The 20,787-nt window shown below is 39.6% G+C and overlaps 1 protein-coding gene across 16 annotated transcripts in view; it reads left to right on the top strand.

The window, feature by feature from the left end:
• TCF4 (transcription factor 4) overlaps window positions 1-20,787 on the top strand; it is a 351,095-nt gene that overhangs the window by 103,237 nt on the left and 227,071 nt on the right. For 15 of the 16 annotated variants that reach the window (XR_007145686.1, XM_047826990.1, XM_047826977.1 and 12 more), the window contains 2 exons: window positions 17,358-17,419; window positions 20,248-20,344. Coding sequence is in view for 15 of the 16 variants with exons in the window: in XM_047826990.1 (XP_047682946.1) it covers window positions 17,358-17,419; window positions 20,248-20,344 (159 nt within the window). In the remaining variant the exon portion in view is untranslated. Of the gene's footprint in view, window positions 1-11,203; window positions 11,209-14,925; window positions 14,931-17,357; window positions 17,420-20,247; window positions 20,345-20,787 lie in introns of those variants that run through there. The other variant, XM_047826984.1, reaches the window with a different exon arrangement.

Genomic DNA, 20,787 nt, shown 5'->3' with positions numbered 1-20,787 from the left:
ACAGTTGATATGGGAGGGAGGGAAACAGGCCACCAGGTGTGTTTGAACTTTGTTAGGAGATTGGGGGAAATGGAAGAGAAAAGGAGGGTCTCTGGGTACATGGCCAAAATGGCCTTGATGTCCATAATTAAGAACTTTTCTCTTATCCTGACATCAAGGGGAAGATGTTGATGTATTAAAAAAAAGGAATGGCGTGATGGGATTTGCATGTCCCTTTACAAAGACCTCTTTGCCTGTACACTGCACACCAGATACTAATTCACCAAAGGCGGTCGGGGCTCTTCCTCCAGTTGTGGTTGTCACTAACGTATACCCCATCTCCTCCTCAGTGTGTGGTGTCCTTGTACTTTGCGTGGGATTACTACATCGTCAGGGACAGCTGTGATTGGACTATGCCGATGATCAGGGTAATCCTAACTCCTTTGCTGTGTTTTTTAATTTGGGTCATGCAGGTCTTTGTAAATCCATGCAGGTATCTCGTGGCTTTAGGGATTGGTTGCGTGATGAATCCAGTGAAGGCAAACTGAGGACAAATTTTGTTCTTTTGTAAACCGAACTCTCTGCAAGTAAGTAGAGGAATAAAGAAGTAAGTAGACCCCAGAAATTGTTTGACCGTGATGGGTTTCAACTTTGGGTTATAAAAAGGTGGCAGAGTGGAGGGCTGGGAGAGAACTTTGATTTTGTTGATATGGTGGATCCATTGGATATGTCAATCCTAAAACCTGCCTTGTCTCTGGACTTTCCACTTACCTGGGCCAGTAAATTCTCTCTAGAAATCTACTTTTATTTATTTATTTTTATTTAAATTTTTTAAAGTTTATTTATTTATATTGAGAGAGACAGAGATGGCACAAGTTGGGAGGAGGGATCAGAGAGAGAGGGACAGAGAGAATCCCAAGCAGGCTCTGTGCTACTTGCACAGTAAGTGCACAGCAAGTGGCACAGAGCCTGATGTAGGGCTTGAATTCATAATACTATGAGATCATGACCTGACCCGGAACCAAGAGTCGGACGCTTACCTGACTGAGCCACCCAGGCGCCCCTATAATGGGACTTCTAATTAGACTGCACCTAAAATTACCTTTATTTATATGTCTCTGTTCTGAGCTCTAAACTCACATAGTCAGTTCTTTTGCTGGATCTTATACTTGGGTGGCCAATGGACACTTAGAACACAAATGTCTAAAATACACTCTTTTTTACCACCTACCCTAAATCTGCACAAATATCCATCAGATAAAAATCCGGGAATTATTCCTGACTACTTGCCTTACCTTCCCAAGTTACCTGCCAACCCCTGTCTATTCTCTTTCCCCAGTGTTATCCTGAATTATCTGTTATCTTTGCTATAACAGTAGTTTCTTGCCTCCTAATTAGTCTCTTTATCTCCAGGTTCTCACCTTAACAACCCATTGTCCCCATGGCTACCATTTCCACGATGTAAATATGAAGTGGATGCTTTTATACTCTGGTGCCTGCCTAAGGCCTTTAGATTGAACAATAAACTTCGTAGTACTTTGCCTTCCTCTGGCCCTGCCCAGATTCGACATTTCTTCGTTGGTGACCACTGCAACTTTAATACCTTTATTCTTCATGCTCATTGTGTGCCTTGCCATTCCCTGCATGGGGGATGTTCTCTTGTGTTTCGCTGCCTTTGCACATTTGTTTTTCTGTCTTTGGAAGGCTCTGGGTCTTGTAAGATGGCCAAACTCCGGTCAGGCAGAAAAGGAGTGATGATGTATTACCAAGATGACAAGCACCCATTGCCATTTAAAGTCACCCTTGGTACAGATGTCTTCTGGGATCTCAGGCTGCACCTTAAATCTGTTGATGTTTCCTGGCTTTTCTCCCACCCCAGGCTCATACCCAAGCCTGACAGTAGCTGTTGATAGCAGTCGTTATTGAACTAATGTCAGGGACCTCTTCTGAATCCAAGAGGTGTCTCGGTTCCTCCTAAACCCAGACTTACCTAACTCACTGCTCTGTCCGCAGCTCAGCCCAGGATAGAGTAGACTATCTCGGTGAGGACAGGTGTACGAGAGAGCATTGATTTACAGATTATTCATAACTTCTCCTAACCCATAGGCACAAGTGTATTTCTTAAAACAGTGCAATGGGTAATGCTTGAAAGGGTGTCTCTACAGAAAAGATTGACTTGGGTGTGTGAAGAAAGAATGGTGAGAAATGAGGTACGTTGTATTGTTAAGAAAGTCAGCTGGGTGGGTGAGCAAAATGAGGAAACAATGGAAAAAGGGTAGGAGGGGCCTGCCTGAATTCTGATGTTTTAAAGGACTAGCTTTCTTTCTGTGTTCATGGGAATATATATTTGATATGCTGAGAAAAAGAAATCCAGATGCCCTTCACTTTTGTAAGCAGCATAGGTTTTAGTGAAGGACACACAGGCAACAGAATTCTTTGCCAATCCCTTGACATCATGAGGCCTGATTCTTCATCTGTGAAATGAGGATAATACAGCGTACCTTGGTAGTGACTGTGGGAATTACATGAGGCAGTTTGAGTAAAAATTCCTTACAATGAATGATTGTTTTCTTTGGTGTGGTGAGAAATGTTTAATAATCTGCTTCCCCCCCCCCCCCCCCGCCAAAAAGAAGCCCTGATTTGTAATGTTTGCCAATTTCCATGGTGTAAATGATCTCACCAGTGCTGATTCTGAGTTCCCAGTGTGACGGTATTGAACATGGGGTTGGGTAGATGAGTACATAGTGCGGGCACCACTCACCAGAATGCCACCGCCCGCTTCCTCTTTTCCACACCCCAAACTGTCAGTATTTTGCATGTGGTGATTCTAGCTCTTTTCTCTAAAATTCCATAAAATTCACCATTCTTTCAGTACTCAAATACTGCTTTTTACTTATGTGTGATTTTTCTCCCAACCTAGCTTTTATATTTCAGGGAGAAAGCCCTATTTTAGATTTTTCTTTTTTGTATCCCTTTGGTGTCAAGTATCACACTGTGATATTAATAGTAATAATATTAAAAACAGGAGATATCTCCTCATCCCCTTTTTGAGACCCCACTGTGCCCCAGATTCCATGGTGACATTTCCCCTAAATTATCTTTAATCATCTCAACAATGCTAGAGGGTGGATGCCATCATTCCCATTTTACAGATGAGGACACCCAGAATCTGAGATGTTAAAGAATTTCTCCCAAATCACACAAGTATCAAGCAGCTCAACACTTATGGCTGAAAGATAGTGGCTGGAAAAAAAAAGAATGGCTAATGAATGTATTGGATTTATTTTCTTGAGGCAGACAAGACTGAGCAGCCTGAGAACATTTGGTGCTCAGAGGGAGGAAATGCTAAGAGGGGAAAACAAGTCTGAAAGGGAGAGAAGGATAGTTCAAAGGCCAATTTCCCCTGCCTCACAATTCTGACTAGTGCCAGCTCTCTAACTGCGTATGTTTGCTTTGCTTGGAAGATGGAATCATAGCGCCAGAATTCTCGGAAGTCTGTTTTGGAGGGTGCATTAGTCAGGGTATGCTAATTGCTGGAACAAGCAACCCCCAAACTTTAGTAGCTTAACACAGCAAAGGGTTATTTCCCGCTGGTGTCACAGACCCGTGGAGGTAGGCTGTGTGGCCTGCGGTCAGTTCTTGGGTCAGGGTTCTTTCATTCCTTAGCTCTGCCATCCCCCGGGGCCTCTGGGATTCACTAGATTCTCTGTATCCAGCAGAACAAAGAGGAAAGAGAAAGCGCTTGGAGAATCACAGGAGGTTTTTAGAGGCCAGGCCTGGAGGCAAGCATTACTGCCGCTCACCTTCTATTGGCCAGGTCTTAGTCACATGGTTCCACCCGGCCGCAGAGGAGGATGGGAGAACTCGACTTCCTGTGTGATCGGGCGCAGGAAGCAACGTGGGCTGAGGAACACAGCCTCGTACCCCGGGGCCCCGGAAGTTTGGTGACCAGTCGATTTCAGAGGTATCGGATTTTCACCGAGGCACTAGCGTGTAGCGCAGCCTCCGGTAGACGTTGGGTTGGGGGCCTGCTGATGGCCTTTACCTGAGAAAGCTGTTTACCTTCTCTGAAAAGAAGGTAACAGTGCATTTCAGGACCCCCTTAGGACACTGAAGGGAGTCCCGAAGGTGGGCTGATCAGTTCGCCAGAAGTGGATATCCAAATAAGAGCTACCGCTCGTAGGTTTAAGTTGAAACCTGCAATATTGCTGAGGAAGAAAGGAAAAAAAAGTAAAAGAAGGGTGGGAAGTAGGATATAGGCACTTTTTCTGGGAAGATCCGTTGCCATGCTTCGTGTCACTAAATTTCATTCCTTTCAATGAAGCCATTTGTATAAATCATGTGGAGGCTTGCCATAAACTGAATATGTAATATTAATTTTTTTACCTTAAGGATTGTAATGTGTTTTGATTGTAGAACTGATCATTATTATTATTTCTCATGTCTAAAGCTGATTATATCTGGTTAACTCTATCTAATGGTGAACTTTCTCAGAGCCACTGCTTTGCAGGGTGTCGCACACTGCCTTTAGTTAAAAGTGGTGGGGGGAAAAAGAAAGCTGAGGGGTGGGTGTGCCTTTTAATGATAAACTACAATACAGTTGATGCAGTGAGGAGAATTCATTTTGTCTTGTTTTGCATTGTCCATATATTGCTTTGATTTCAGTCTGTGTCCATGAGGCTTGCGGTATTTCTTTCTTTGGCGTTCTTGTTTGTAACTGCAGATGTAGCGGTTTCTTTTGTGTACCGCTTGCCTCCCAGAATTTGGCCCAGCAGTTTTGAGTAGCTGAACGATTTATCGAGGACAGATCAGCTGAAATGTGGCTCAACTTTAGTAAAGCAGAAGGAATGACATAAGGTTAGGTGACTGATGTGTGAGTTTTTGAATTTGATTTGGTTTTACATGGAAAGGTTGAAGCAATGATCCATGTATTCTAATAAAAATCATCAGTACAAATCAAATAAAATCTGGCTTAGTGGCTATTTTCCCACTGTATCACTCATGGCTAGCCTGTGCTGTTACAGACCGCGTTTGGCAGGCACTGTTTTTTCCTACACCAAAATCTTAAAGTAGTATCGCAATCTTTGCTATGTTAAGAAGGCATCTTTTCTAATCAAACTGTCTGCTAATCTCATCAGATAAATCATTATTTTCTGCTGACAGACAGCTCTGGCTTCCCTGGACCCCTTCCCTGCTCCTTGTTTTCTTTCAAGATGCCTGGTTATTGTCATTCTTCAGGTCTTTGCTTCTATCTCCTTTCAAACGAACGACATTTCTTCCATTCCTGAGGAAGAGTTACAGCTTTTTACCATTCCACTTAGTGAATTTGTAAGACCAGTACATCTGAGCAGCCCATCTCTCTCTGACCAGTGCTGCCTGGCTATCAGATGGGCAGGAGGCAGGCCGCATCCAAGTTGCAGACCTACTAGAAGAAAACAACGGTTATTCCGGTGAATTTGATGCCATTAGGCTTAAGAAAATACCAGTTGATGCTTTCTAATGCATTTCAATTTCTGCCCCCAAAAGCTGGACGAGGAAATTCACGCAGATGAATTTTGACTGCCTCGGTTAGGAGAGTGCCTTAAAGCACTTGAAAGTGAAAGTAAGAGTACAGCGTGTTTGGGGAAAGCTACAGTCCATTTTTGTCATTCCAGACCTGCTGTCACAGCCCTGGTCTTTTTCAAACCAGTGCCAAATTTGTGTTGTGTTGGTGAAATGGTCTTGTGTAGGATTGCAGGGCAGCTCAGGGGGGACACTGGCAATTTTGTTTTCATTGCTGACATGATTTAAAAATGCATGTTGCCAGATACGAAAACTCCATCATTGTACTACTATCCAACTTTCCTCTTTCAGCAAGTATTCTAATAAACTTTAGCAAGTATTCTGTTGCCTGTTAGATTTAAACAGGGGAACGGAATGGCCTCTTTTATATAGGATACCTGCCAATCGTTTGATTTTTTTTTTTTTATGGTTTTGAAAGTAGTGTTAGTGTGCTCATACTTAAGTATGCAGCTTCTTTGAATCCAGCTTCATACTTTCTATGATTCGAGATAAATCATTTAAAACGAGATGAATATAAAACACATTTTGGAAAGCAGAAAGCGGAAAACAAAAGTGTGGTTCCATTACTGTGAGATAAAAGCAAAACCCTTAAGTCACCGGCAGACTTCTCTGACTAGTCTGATCAAAAACAAGGTGATGTCAGTTGAACAAGTTGCAACATCTGGGAACCATTTTAAACACGATCATTCTATCAAGAAGCTATTAGTAGATTAAAGTGTGTGTAGTATATTTGTGTGTGTATGCTGATTTTACACACACACACCCACACACACACAAATTATAAGCGCCATAAGAAAAACCTTTGCCCGTGTCTGCCAGGCATCTGGCTGAAATGGAATTGTGAGGAAAATTTTCTAAGCATTTACAAGTCAGAGTTGAAATCCACCAGCACTGTTCAGTTTATAAAATGACATGGGCTTCACCCCAAGGTTAGAGGGACTATTATCACCTTCTATCGATAACAGTAAGGTAACTCACTCAATATTGTATGAGACGCATATGTTCTATCAAATGGCCAAGTTCCGCTCACAGTCTTTTCTGTCCTCAAGCTTTTCTCTTCAGTTTTTGTTCACTTGTATACCTGATTCTAAATGTGAGAATATGTGCTTTTTAATGTGCCAGTTTACTTCCCACTTTTAAAAACTTTTAGATCTGTTTCCCACTTTTTTTTTTTTTTTTTTTACCAGCCTAAAAACCCCACTTGATTTTTTCTCTGTCTGTCATACGTGTCCTGATGTCACTGTATTTGACTTTAATTGGGAAGTGCTCCTCCTCTGGAAGATCTTCTTGAGCAGTAGTTTGTATAACATGGTGGAAAGAGGCAGTGAACGAGTAGCCAGTCAGGGCATCATCCACTTCAGGATGGATTAACTCGGCTTGATGCATTGCACTGATTCACAAGTAGGTTGCTCAGTCTTTTCTTTTGGCTGAATTCCCTCAAAGCTGGTGGTCTGTCTTCATTTCTTCTAGTCTCTGTCCTCCCAAACCCCACCTAGGTCACAAGGCTGCCACTAATAATTATATCCACTGAGATGTCACGAGAACCTAAATAAACAACTGAGGAATATTTCTTACCCATTCCGATAGAACAGAAATTTTAGTAAAGTTTTACATTTATTGCCCTACATTTCTGTGGTTTAAGAAAAACCCAGTTGATCACAGACCAGAAGATCGGTAAGGCTGCCTAGGAAACTGTTACGGGTTATCACCGGCACAAGGATGGGGAAAGTGGGTACTGAGGGAATTTTCACTTTTTACTTTATATGCTTTTGTATTTTAATTTTTTTCCCCAATAAACACGTAACTGAAAATTAGTTGTAATGGTCTTGAAGTATCTTCCCATAGATTGGTGATTATCTGCACAAGGAAAAGTTGTAATTGTACAGTGATGAATTCCCACAATACCTTGACCAGGTGATGAATATGGCAGATGAAGGGGGCAGACGACCCTGCCATCGTATGGTTCTGTAGGTGATGTCCTAGGAGAGACCCAAGGCCACTTTTATGCTGTTATATTCACCTGAATAGAATCATGAGGAAGCATCAGATAGACCCACATTGAGACACATTCTCTAAAATGACTGGCCTGTACTCTTCAAAAATGTCAGTGTCACAAAAAGAAAAGACTGAGGAACCATTTCAGATTAAAATAGATGAAAGAGAGGTGAAGCATAAGTGCGATGACTCCTCCTGGATTTTGTTCGTTGTTTGTTTTTCTGTTCTTGATTAAACGTGTTATTGTACTTGAGATCCGTTGTCTGTCATGGAGTGGTTTGCAGGTTGTCTTGGATAGTGGCGGCACCATGGCCACCACAAAAGGGGGAAAGAGTGACAAATTAGAATGTGGAGTATGGGTTAGATGAAAGTATTATATCAATGGTCATTTCTCCCATTTCGATAACTCTTCTGCTTTTGTTCTTAGGAAGTGCACACAGAAGTACTAAAGTGATAAACAGACCTGGCTCATGTAACCTACTTGCAGATGGTTCAGACCCAGCAAATGTCAGCGTTTTAACTGCCTCGTAATGAAAACCATTTTAAAATTAAAAAGTAGAGAAGCACAGGAGAAATTTAAAAAAACGTTTTGTCTTGACTTCAACCCTTGATCTTTTCTTGAGTAGTTTCCAGGTGGGGCCGGGATATCTCTGTTTCTTGTTTTTCATTTGTTTGTGTGTTTGTTTGTTTGAAGTTCCTGGAGTTTGAAGTTTGGTTTGGGGGTAGGAACATGATGTAATGTTGTCCTGTTCTTTGTGGGATTCAGCCTGGGCATGCAGTCTTCAGTTGACCAGGTAACTGACTGTTCTTTAAATGTCACAGAAATTAAATGTCCTTCTTCACATTCTGTCCTCTCATAATTCTGATTATTAAAGTTGTACTGTATGCTTGAGTATCAGCCTGTAAATTTAGGCAAAATGCATCCTGTTGAGCCCATTAAGTAAAATAAAGAGATTTTCCCCCTGATCCAAGCTATTACAATTTCACATTTGCAAAGTATTTCAAATTCATTTTTAATGGACTGCTTCCCTTCAAATACATGTGGAGATAGATTACCTAAAACTGTAAACAGTTTATGCATTTTTACAGATTTCTGTTGTATGTGTTTGATACTGATTTACCTCTTTTTAATTGCAACAGAGATAAAGAATTAGTAGTTTAAAACAGTAGGAACGACATGTTCTGCTGTGATCAAGGAATTAGATAATCTGGCTTGTTTGCTTAAGGGGTCTGTATCTTGAGACTTTTATAGGGCAGTATTAAAGCTCTGAGCCTTCTTATTATGCCAATACCCAGAAGATTGCTTTAATGAGAAGTAAAGGGCCTTTTTCCAATTACAAGGGAATAACTGTATTAAGTTCCTGTGTTATGTCAACCTGCTTTGATTTGATTACTGCGAAAGAAATGGATTTATCTGTCAGTGTTACTTAATTAAGCCTTCTCATTGATGTTTTGCAGAGTAATATAGTGTGGTTTGCACATTTGAGCCTAAATACAAAGAAAATTGGCCTAAAACTAAGGCATGACCCCTGAAGATAACATGTAAGATTGATTGCTTGTCATTGCCAGCCGGGTCAGAGGCTGCAGTGTTAAACACAGGTATAAGGTTGGGATGTTGAAAGAATAAAATGAAAATCATTTTATAGGAGTGATTATTGGAAGCAAGAGGGACTGTGTTAGGAAACAGGATTTTAGGGAAGATTTTTGAATACTTAAAACTATGTGGCTTCACCAGTATCTGTTGAGCATCTGTAAATAGGGGGTGGGATGAAATGAGACTAGAAGAAACGGGAGAAGTGGACTTGGTTGAAGTACGAAAGGAAATAGAAGAAGAAAGAAGCACAGGGAACAGAGGCCATTTGGGAGACGTGAACCATTGTGGCAATGCAGAGCCAGTCCAGCCTCCAAATATTTCAGTTAAGCCAGCAGCCCTTTCCCAGAGCCACAGGAATGGCACCCTAGGGAGAAAAGAGGTATGGGGAGAAAAAGAGAAGAAATGATAAAACTGTTACATGTTTTATACTGGCTCTTTTTCCCCCTGCCCTGAAATAAATTATTTATCAAGTAGGCATTTAAAAAAAATCAATGTGTATGTCTTAAGTCATTACGGTATTATGGACTTTGCAACATAAAAGATCACATGTGTGAATTGAACAATACATGTATAATTACATGTACATAAGAGTTATACAGCCTGTTCTATAGGAAATGAAACATATTTTAACTTTTTTGTTGTTGTGTCATGTTTTCTAAAGTATCTGGCTTTTATTTCTCACACTTTGTGCTGTGTATTTGTAAATACATCTTTAAATGTACCAAGCACTTCGTTAAAAACTTCCCCAAATATATTCACTTTTAATTTAGATGCTTTGAGGCTGACCTCTGTAATATTGGAGTTGGATGGTATGTTGGTTTTATCTTCAGTCATTTCTAATTGTTATTCTCACCTGATTTGAAATAAGTTAAGAACATTGTCTTAGTAGAATTGATCTTTGTTAAGGGCTTTTAGATAGGTTAGATTCCAAAAAGTCAAAGGAGGCAAAAATAATTCATATTGCACGGCTGCCTCAAGATATTTGTGGCTCTCTGCTTTCTGGGTTCTTGTTAGAATGATGAGATCTTGGAAGGATTAACTTCTCTTTAAGAGGAAGACTCTGACAGGTCTAGTTTCAAACATTTGGAATAGAAGGTTGCTAAAAAATACCCATCTCTCCATGTTTCATGTTAGATTATTCAAATTGGAATATTATCCAAATTAGATGATCTTTGATACTTCCAAATTGTATGGATTGATCTAAAGACTTCAGGTTACTTCCCCCCCCCCCCCCCCCCCAATTTCATAACTGAAACGTTTACTCAGCTTGAGTTCTCAAGACGGTTTAGGTATTTCAGAAACACCAACACATTTAAAATGCAATAGTTATGTATTTTATTCTGTTGCTTTCATATGATCTTTTGTGTTATATGAAAATGTGTTTCTCAGTTTATAGGACTGCAAAATGCAATTAACTCCATATTTTAAATATCTGAGATTATTTAGTTTTCATTTTTGAAAAATAGTTTGGTTTTAACTTCAGGAAAATAATGATTGTTTAAGGAGTGTTCTAAAGGACATATTAATGATTGAAGTTAAAGTTGGAGGTTAATAAAGCTAAAATATTGGAATAATTCTTTTCTGAACAACTTTTGCTACTATACTTTCCTCCTAGTGTTTTCATTTTTTACCTTTCTTTGTGCATATATATACACACACGCAAATAGATATTTATGTGGAGATACAAGTCATGTTGTACTTGGCTTTTTGAGTTTTCAGATTTATTTGGTAAGGAAATCCATTAGCACTCAGAAAGCCAGCATTGACAGCAATGATCTGAAAATGGAAAGCCCAGGTCTCTGTTCCTCATATCAGAAGTGTCTTCAAAGTTTTGTAAGAGGCATCACCGCAACCCTCATCTTTTGCTTGGTCAGCTTTGGAAAGTGCGGGAAGTTTCTTGTTAGTGCTCAGATCACTCATTATGAAGCTTATCTTATTTCTTATGGAAAAAGAAAGAAGTGCTCATGGTTCTGTGGACATCGTCCATCAATATTTGAAGCTTTTCAGCTCTTCCTTCATCTGTACTGATACTCAAATTTGACTTCACATTACTCTACTTAGAGCTCTTATTATACTGGGTACTAATGAAAATGTGCACATCCTTAACACGCTCTTTGCTGATGAAATATTTTGAACTCTAAATTCATCTGGCACTGATGGAGAGCATATGCCATCTCAGTTTGTGTGGAGGGCTCAGCCAAGGGTTCTTCCTGGACTAGGAAATTAGTAGGAGCCACAGATGTACCCAGTCTGTGAGTCTCCATGATGGTGTGGAGGATATTTAATGGTGTCTGTTGTTGTAGAGTGAAGGATTTGAGACAGTATAGACCTCAACATGTTTCGGAGTGATTTTGTTTCCCTCAAGAACAAACTCCCAATGCATTCTGAACGTATAGAAGCTTTCATCAGGGAATCAATGTATTTCTCCAAGAGTAGTAACTCGTAGACTTTTAAAGCGACTCAGAAAACCACTTTAGTTGTTTTCTGACTTCATGAAACTCTAGGGCCTTGGGCACTTGGCATGATCTGGGCTCTAAGTGTGGAAAGGACCAATACACAACTCTAATTATCCCAAATCAACAGAGTTAGGTAACTAACAGTTGTTTATTTCAAGTCAAGGATAAACCTATATACCATTTAGTCTGTGTTCTTAGGTTGGGTCTCAGGTCAGCATACATAACTTTTGACAGCATATCATTTATACAGAACACAAACGTATGTTGCGGTCGTGAGATATGAAGGGGATATTCTGAAGGTAAATTAAGTCACTAAACAAATCTAACATGTACTGAATTCTTACTCTGATTTTGCTGTAGAGGTTTACGAAGAAGGTGGGATTTGTTTACTCTAAACATCTTGGCTGTTTCTAAAATCCAGGAGAATGTTTGAAAGTCTCTGACCTGTTTAGCAGAACTAAGAGTTATTTCTTTGAATAAATCATAATTTTACCCATTTACGTGGTTTGATTATCTTAGATTTTGGAGCATACTATTAAGTTATGCTCTCATGGGTAGGTGTTGGTTACTGAGAATTTGCTATGGGGTAAGTATTCCCCTAAGTGTTTAACAAATATTAATTAAGTTATTTACTTTAACAATAACTCCTTGAGATTGGAAATCCTATTATCCCTGTTATCTCCTGTTAGATACCTACTTTGGATGGGTCCTGGGTTTTTGTTTGTTTTCCTTGACCTAAGAGGCTATTCAATTTTCTAGGTTAGCAGATGTCCTTAGGGTAAAAATGTCTTCTTTTCCTTCCTGGGTTCTAGCTTTCACTTTGATTTTGACTTGATAATTCCTTATTATCTTGTCAGTTTATTAGCATTTTAAAGAAGATTTTTAAAAATTTACCCATCATTTTTAGTTTCTTGTGGGAGAGTTGTCCAAATATACTAGCCTTCTCTATTTTCAAGAATGGAACTCAAACCCACTTAGAGTTGACAAAAGTGAGTTCAGAGAGGCCAGTGACTGGGTCAGACCAGTGAGCTGGCTAATGCAGAGTGGTTGGTAAAATCTGAGTCTCTCTTCCAACTCCCAGAGCTGTGTTTTCTGAGATTTTCCCAGTCTATCTGATAGTTTCGATCTTGCACATAAAGTAGAGATTTGAGGATTCGGATCGTAAGTTTAATGAATATGGATGGGGAATCATAGAAATTAAAAATTATCTGTGTGTCTTTTTTCAAAATGGAGTCTCTGGCCCTAGTTCTGCCCAATCTTTGCTTTTGTGTTTTGATGCTGAAGTGTCTGAGGGGCTTATGCAGAACTACTCTAACAGAATGAAATTTTGTGGATTGTCAGGTTGCCTCCTAAACCACTGTCAATCCCGTAGAAATTACCAAGTGTGTCCTTATTTAGGGTAAAATAAATTAGAGATGTCTGGAACAGTGGAACCCATATTAGTCTTTTGGAAGAATAATTTCTGCCATCCACTTGCTGTTTTCCTTTCCCTTCCGCTGCCCAGGTTATTGTGTTTCTATTCTTTATTCCCATCTTGGATAGAGAGTGATGGTCGGACAAGGGAGAGGCGGGAACTAAATGTTCAGACAGCCTCCATCCCAGGCAGTTTTTCATTTGTTACTACGTTGCTTTAATAAATTTCCTGAACGGTTTGTGTGCTTTAATCCCATACTCATTGTGAATCTTGTTCCCCTTTTGTTTTTCGTGTAGAATTTTGACCCGTTTCTAACAAATATCCAGCCCATCACAGTGTACATTTTGATAAGCTTATCATATTTCTGGATTTATTATTCCCCTATTTTTATTTTCCAGTCTCTTGATTTCTTCAAATATTTACTCTTACATATTTGTGTTGTATATAATTCTGTAATCTTTTGTGGACCCAAGAATAGGCATAAACTCGCAAATGTTTTCACTCTGCCTAGGGAGACATTTGAGAAGTAACATTCAAGATGGTCATGGAAAGAAATGACGTCCTTTCAGGGAGGCATTGACAGTGGCGGAAAAGAGTACACCCTGGCTTTGGCGTTGACAGCACCTGTGTGTGCTGCATGCTTGGGAGACCTTCTTTTCCGTTGAAGCCTCGGTGTTTTCATGTATGAAATGGTGGTTCTGTTAGTGCCTTGACGTGCTTAGCACAGTGTCAGACATATATTTAAGCTCACTAAATGTTAGCTGCTATTATATTTTGAGAGATGGAACAGTTCAAGTAGAGGGAATAAATAGCAGGTACAAAAACGTGGAGGCACAGAAGTGCGTGCAGTGCCTGTGTATACCTGCAGGCATTAAGGAATGGCCCATGGTAGGACACGTGCAGGTTTACTAAAAAGTGAGTCAGGGCAAAATGCAAATGCGTCTGGATACAGATGTGATGGGCCTGTGTATTGAACGCTGTTGAGTCTGGCACCCTCGGCAGGAATTGTAAGATACGGACAGAGTGAGAGAGGCAAGGGGTGGTGGTGCCTCTGCTCTTGTGTTCCCAATAAGGCAGGCTGGTGGTTCTCAAACTGCGGTGCACATGAACATGACTTGGGGACCTTGTTAAAAACACCGTGTTCTCGGGAGATCCAGACTCAGTAGGTCAGCAGTGGGCCCCAAGATGCTGATTTTGCAATTAATATACCAGGTGATTCAGAGGTAGGCTGTCCTTAGATGCCCTCGGAGTTGTACTGGGGTAGCTGTTGAGGAAATGCTCACTAACTGGCAGGCCTGATGAGGCTCAGTGGGAGGGACGATGGAAACGAATGACTTAAAAGCAACATGTTTACATTCATTATGAGTCACAGATATCAGTGCTCTTGCTTCTGTGGCTTCTTGCTCTGGATAAATGAGCACCAGTCATACGGGTATTTTTTCTTTCTTTCTTTTTTTTTTTTCAAAGATAAAAGTATATCAGAGATCATATAATTGTTCTATTAGGTTTGGGAGAGCTAGAGATTGGTCCTTATCTTTTAGATCTAGCAGGAGGCCAAGGGGTGGAGAAAAGCCTGTTTAAAAGAGATCAGTGAAAGGGAGGAAGCAGAAAGGAAGGTGGAGCAGTGTGAGGTCAGGAAATGAGAAAGATAGAAACGAGAAGGGATGGGAAAAGAGCAGTCAGATCTGATTGGTTGGGAATCTATTTGAGAAGGAACCCAGCCAGTATTTAACCTGTTTTGAAAAAGCTAGACTTCCAGCATTTTTAATTAGTGGATTGCTCGCTTTTGAAATTGCCCAGTTGGGAATACTCAAGTTTTGATGTGTTTTATCTGCCCGCTAATTAGCAGGCTGCCTGGTTGACCATCATTTTCCCTTTGTTCTGTGGACAGAAGATGTTTGTGAAGGTCTCCTGAAACGCTCCAGCTCAAGTTTGGGTTAAAAGGCATAAGCCACTGTGTATTTAGGAAGAGATTGTGCTAAACTATAAGTTAAATTCTAGTACATCTTTTCTCCCAACTCGATTCTTCCTTTTTGCTCTTTAATGTAATTTTCCCTCAGCACAGGTCTGTCTTCTCATTCTAGACGCAGTTGAGACTTGGGGATGGAGCATTTTTTGTTGTGGGAATTCTATTCTAACGTTTATAGGGCGTTTAGCAGCATGCCTGGTCTCTACCCACTGATGACAATAGCACTGCCCCTCCACCCCTTTCCCCGCCCCAAGTTGTGACAACCAAAAATGTCTCCGGACACTGCCAAATGCCTTCTGGGGGCCAAAATCGCCCTGGTGGGGAATCGTTCCCCTTTCCTCCTTGTCTTTGCCAGCTTTTTGTGTTTAAATTTTTCCTTGAGAATTACAAAGACAAAATGGGTCCAAACGATATGAAATCTTACAGAATGTAGGGATTCAACTCTGTGCCTTCATTATGTTTTGGCCAAATACAAGAGGACAAAATCTCTGAAATGAATCTGGTCTGGCTGTTTCAGGTGAAAAGGAAGTGAAGACACGCGGGACTTTTGAAAGTCTGCACTGGTCGAGAGATTTTTGTCGTTTATACCTTTTGTTGTTGAACGTATTTGATTTTGGTTAAGGATGAAGGGAGCCATAGAGGCTTGCAAGAACTCCCAAATCCAGAGGGTTTTAAGTCACTTCTTAGTATTTCAGTTCAGTCTACCCATAGGCCAGGAGTGGAGTTGTTACAATAGCAGGTTTGGGGAAAGTGTTGCACCTTCTCTCCAGAATGGATGCACTTCCCAGAGCTTTCTTGATATTCCTTAAAGCTCACGGTCACGGAATTTAGCTGTCCATGGGGTGCGTGTGTTTGCCGGTGCATTATCTTCTGAAGCACCAACAAAGGGAACAGAAATATTTGTTTAAAAAAAAAAAGAGAAAGAATTCAAGTTTATTTATTTATTTATTTTTCGAGTGTGCAGTGGGGGATGGACAGAGAGAGAATCCCAAGCAGGCTCTGCACTGTCAGCACAGAGCCTGACGTGGGTCTCGAACTCACGAACTGTGAGATCATGACCTGAGCCGAAATCAAGCATCAGATGCTTAATTGACTAAGCCCCCCGGGCACCCCAAGGATTCAAGTTTAGTGCTAATAGTAAGTTGGTTTTTGTTGTTCTATGCCATCTCTTAAGATATTCTAAAACACTGTGTACTCCACTGTACCCCAGAATAAATCAGTTTTAATTATACTATGATTTCTTTTGCTGGTAATGAAATAGCAGTAATAAAGGAATAACAGTAGTGCATTAGGAAAATAAACAGTATCACTGAAATGTTAGGAAACACAATAAATGGGATTATGTCTCCTGAACCAGAGTTTCAGACTCCGCCTCCAGTTGTGTCAGAGGAAGCTTGTGATGGCTGTCTGTTATCAACCATGATCCAAATAATAGAACAGTGAAACTTTGTATACTTACAAAGACCTTTCATCATCAATATCAAAGCCATTGCTATATATAGAGTGACTGATCTTTAAAACACTTTTATGTTTTAAGCAATTAATATGATAACTTAGCTGTTCCACTCATCATCCTGAGTATTCGCCGCTAGAAGCACTGACCGAGCATGTAGTAATCTGGTCAGCATTAGAACTCTGCTGCTACAGAGTTCAGAAAAATTCAACTTTCTGGTAGTTCATCGAGGTCTCTTCACTATCACTTGGCAAGATAAAAAATGGCTTTAACAACTTTAATTTTTACATCTCAGTACCCAGATTAAGGATTGTAGTCAAGTGGTAAGTCTATTAAAATAATTAAAATATGGAGACAGTGTTGTTTTTACTTAAAACATTTAAAAAAAAATCGAATTCTAGTCACCTTGTAGTGTACTGGTGGTAACAGACCACTGAATCCTTTTCTGCCTTGTATGTATTTTGTTCCATGTCTGTTGTCTGGTGTAATAAACCTTGACTAGAGAACAAACAGGTATCCAAGAGCATGATGGCACAGAGGCTGCTAATGTTAGTATGAATATTTGCCTTAACTGGCTTTTAAATACCCATTAAGGTTGTATTTATGTATTTTTGAACTTATTTTTTCCAAAAGATCTTCTAAAACTTTAAGTGCAGTTTCATGTCTATAAAAGTTGAGGCTAGGAAACACTGAAGGATGGAAGTAATTTTGATGTTCATACCTCTGGTTCCTGAGGGTCCAGTTCATTTCTGCTGTGAATTTAAATGAGTTAATTTAAGTAGATGGGTCAGAAGCCACTATCATCGTGGTAGCCCCGTGCCTGATTCTTAATTAAAGGCAACAGGAGATTAATTTGAAACATTAATTTAAAAGTGCATGTACAAAAAGAAAGAATTATTGCAAGAAAGCCTAAAGAACTTTTCTCTTGTCCCTAGATGTAGAAGACAGAAGTAGCTCAGGGTCCTGGGGGAGCGGAGGACATCCAAGCCCGTCCAGGGTAAGTATATCTAATCTTTTTCCCACAACCAGACATGCCGCATATGTAAATTGACAAACTGAAGGTGAGTTTCTCTCTCTCACACACAACTGCACAGATACATATATGCATACTAAGTTTAATGAGGATCAGCTTGTGTTTGCAATTTTTTCCTCTCATTCTCTTATTGGATGCTGTTATTGAATTTGACACCTGTTCCACTTCTGTGAACCAGAAGAAAAATCCTTCATTAAATATTTGCCCTTACTTTGCCAGTTATTGATCCAGTATTACAGAAAGTTATTTGTTGTAGATGGCACAACTTGGGGAAAAGAAAAAAAAATCTTAGTATCCCTAGTAATGTGTTGGTATAAATAGACTAGAGAATAATTCTGAAGACATAGTATGAAGTTCTGTCTGACCAGTATTATCTACAGAACAAATCAGAGTTGATTTCACTTTGTAAGCATGAAATGTACCAGTTGGGTTCATTCATTTACTTGGTTTCAGATGTTTACTACTCTTTTTCATGGTTTACTCTCATGCCTTCGCTGTCAGTTTGGGTGTAATGGGAAGAGCATGGAATGGGGTGGGACTGGGGTATGTGTAGGTGGGAGTAGGCAATGTGTAGTTTTGTGTGTGTGTGACCTTGGGCATGTCATTTTACTTCTTCGGTCCTCGTTTTTCGAATTTGTAAAATGAAAAAAGTAAAAGCAGAGGATCTTTTATGTTCCTTCCCACTTAAATATATATGGTTTTATGTATAATCTGTTTTTAATGGAATCATTGCTAGGCCCTCTAAGATCCGTGTCAGCTTTTCTAATATGCATATAAATACCCCAAATTAAAAATAGACTGAGAGCACATAGCCAAACAAACACGTGTCCCTCCCCCAGCCAGCTGTATAAATGAAGCATTCTGCAGGGAGGGAACATTTTGCTGTAAGTATTCACGTAAATTTGAGGTGGGGAGGGGTTTCTATTTTGGCATAAGAGGCAAGGAAGGTGATCAGGCTGCCACAATGAAGACATTTCAGCAAGCCACTGTTGTCCGTTTCCACCTGTCTTCTGACCTTGTGGTTCTCACTGTGGTCTTTGTGGTGCAGCAGGGTCTCCAAGCTCTAACTTTGTTGAGCCATCGCACCAGCTGTCGGGTTTGATATCCTAATGCATTATATGGATGGGTTGAGGAAATCTTTCCTCCTCCTCACGTTACAGCCTGCACTTGCAGAAATAAATCCATTCCCCTTGACAGCAAGTGTAGGAGATGACAGAATTTCCCCCCGTTGTTTAGCTTATTCACACAGGGTTTCTTATGATTTCTCACTTTAACACACATGGTACTTTTGATTGTTCTTCTGAGAACAAGGTCCCTTAGTATCATCCTGACTTTTTTTTTTTGGTTTGCGGTGACTGTCCTGACATTGTTTTTCAGGGAACATTTTGGTGAATAATTTTCAATCAATATTTTGTAATTTATATTTTTCTAAATTTAGGGAGTTTGCATGCGGCAGATTCCTGTCGCTGATTCGTACTGACCCATGCTAAGTCTGTGTTCTCTCTTAAAGTGGTGATATTATCAGCTACCTTGAGGCACTATGCTGAGGTTTAAATTAGATAGTGTATATTAAGCTTTTAGTGCACTGTTTGGGATGAAGACACTTAATAAATAAAAATCAGTATAATACAGTGCCTAGAGTGTAAAACCCATGCTAGGCATTTAAAACGTGACATCTTTTTATACACTGATATATTGGCAGCATGAGATTACAATATCATTCAAGTTAATTTTTCTAAATGACGGAAGGTGATTAAAAACAGGATTATTTGGAACCTTACAGGTTCCAGTTATTTTCTAGGGAAGTGATGTACAGACAGTATCTGTCTTTCTTTGTGTGGACAGATTCTGCCCTTTGGCTAACATGGCAACTGACACCTCTGAGTAAATTTGACTTGGTCTTTGTGGGAGGTACAACCAGCTGAGCAGATCGACCCTTTTTTTTTTTTTTTCCTTTTTGGTTACTTTGTGCACCTTAGTCAGAAATGTGAACCCTACAATATAGATGATTTTTACTTTTCCTGTATGTTACCAATTCCTCCATTAATAAGTGACTGGGCAGTTTAAAACCATTATTTTAATTTTAAATTCCATCAAAACAATGAGATAATCATCATAATGACAAATTCTTGCCAAAAATTAATGTCTGCTTTTAAAACTTTTTTGTGGCATACTTTGTCCGAATCTGGAAGTACTAATTTATGCTAAAGTTTCGATGTTCATTCACAGTCCTGCTGTAGTAATTTTAACATTCTTTCATGTTAATTACTTGTGGAATGATCCAATTTTCTTACAACTATAATAACAGCTATAACAAAACATTGAAATTTCAATACTGTAAAAGCGAATGTTGTTTAAAAGGCTGTACTTCTATAATTCATTATAGGCTATGGGTAATTTTCCCTGATAGCACAATCTTGCTTGTTTTTTTTTTTTAAATAATGTGGGCTTACTAAAATAATAATTTTAATATTTACAGTGTACTTTATCCATGTGAGGTGTTATACATACATTATTTCACTTAACCATGTCAACAACTTCATCCCAATGTTTCTATTACTATTATTATTTCTAAGATTTCATAGCTGTTATGAGGAAAACTTGAAATCTGCAGCCTATAGAGCCTCTCTTACCCATGGGACCTGTGAAGATGGAGGTTCCTTATAATGAGTGGGAATGTAACTGGAAATGTGGACTTCAGTGTCTTTGGGTCATAGAGGTGTCGATAGAGGGTGTTTATATGCTGATTTCTTCATGCAGGATGAAAACTTAGGATGTTGTTTTATTTACAGAACTATGGAGATGGGACACCCTATGACCACATGACCAGCAGGGACCTTGGGTCACATGACAATCTCTCTCCACCTTTTGTCAATTCCAGAATACAAAGTAAGACTAATTTTAAATTGACCTGCACTTTTTGAATGCTTGTATTTTACCATAGAAAGGGGAGAATACAGTCTAGACAGAGGTTCTGTTTTTAGGAACTGGGATCTGTAGGCAGTTCACTCTAGTAATTGTAAATTGCAGAAAAATACTGACAGTTTATGCTTGGTTAAAGGACTACGTTTTATAAGCAGGTGGAATCACAGGATTTCAGTGATACTGAATCGCTGTGGGGATTGTCCTCCTTAGATAGAAGAGCATGAATTCCAATTTCAATGTTGCAATACTTGTTTTCTGATTTAAGGTTGACAGAGTCAAAGTGGTGAATATTTAAAATAAAAATATCTTTGGGCCTGTCCATTGGCAATGATATATAGTCAGTATCACCTGTGAATTCTTACTAAAGGGGTTACGGTAACCCCTTTAATAATAGGTTTAGAGCGCTT

The sequence above is a fragment of the Prionailurus viverrinus genome, chromosome D3 (genome assembly GCF_022837055.1).
Source record: "Prionailurus viverrinus isolate Anna chromosome D3, UM_Priviv_1.0, whole genome shotgun sequence".
NCBI classification, from domain to species: Eukaryota; Metazoa; Chordata; class Mammalia; order Carnivora; family Felidae; genus Prionailurus; species Prionailurus viverrinus.
This window is presented reverse-complemented; position numbering and strand designations above follow the sequence as displayed.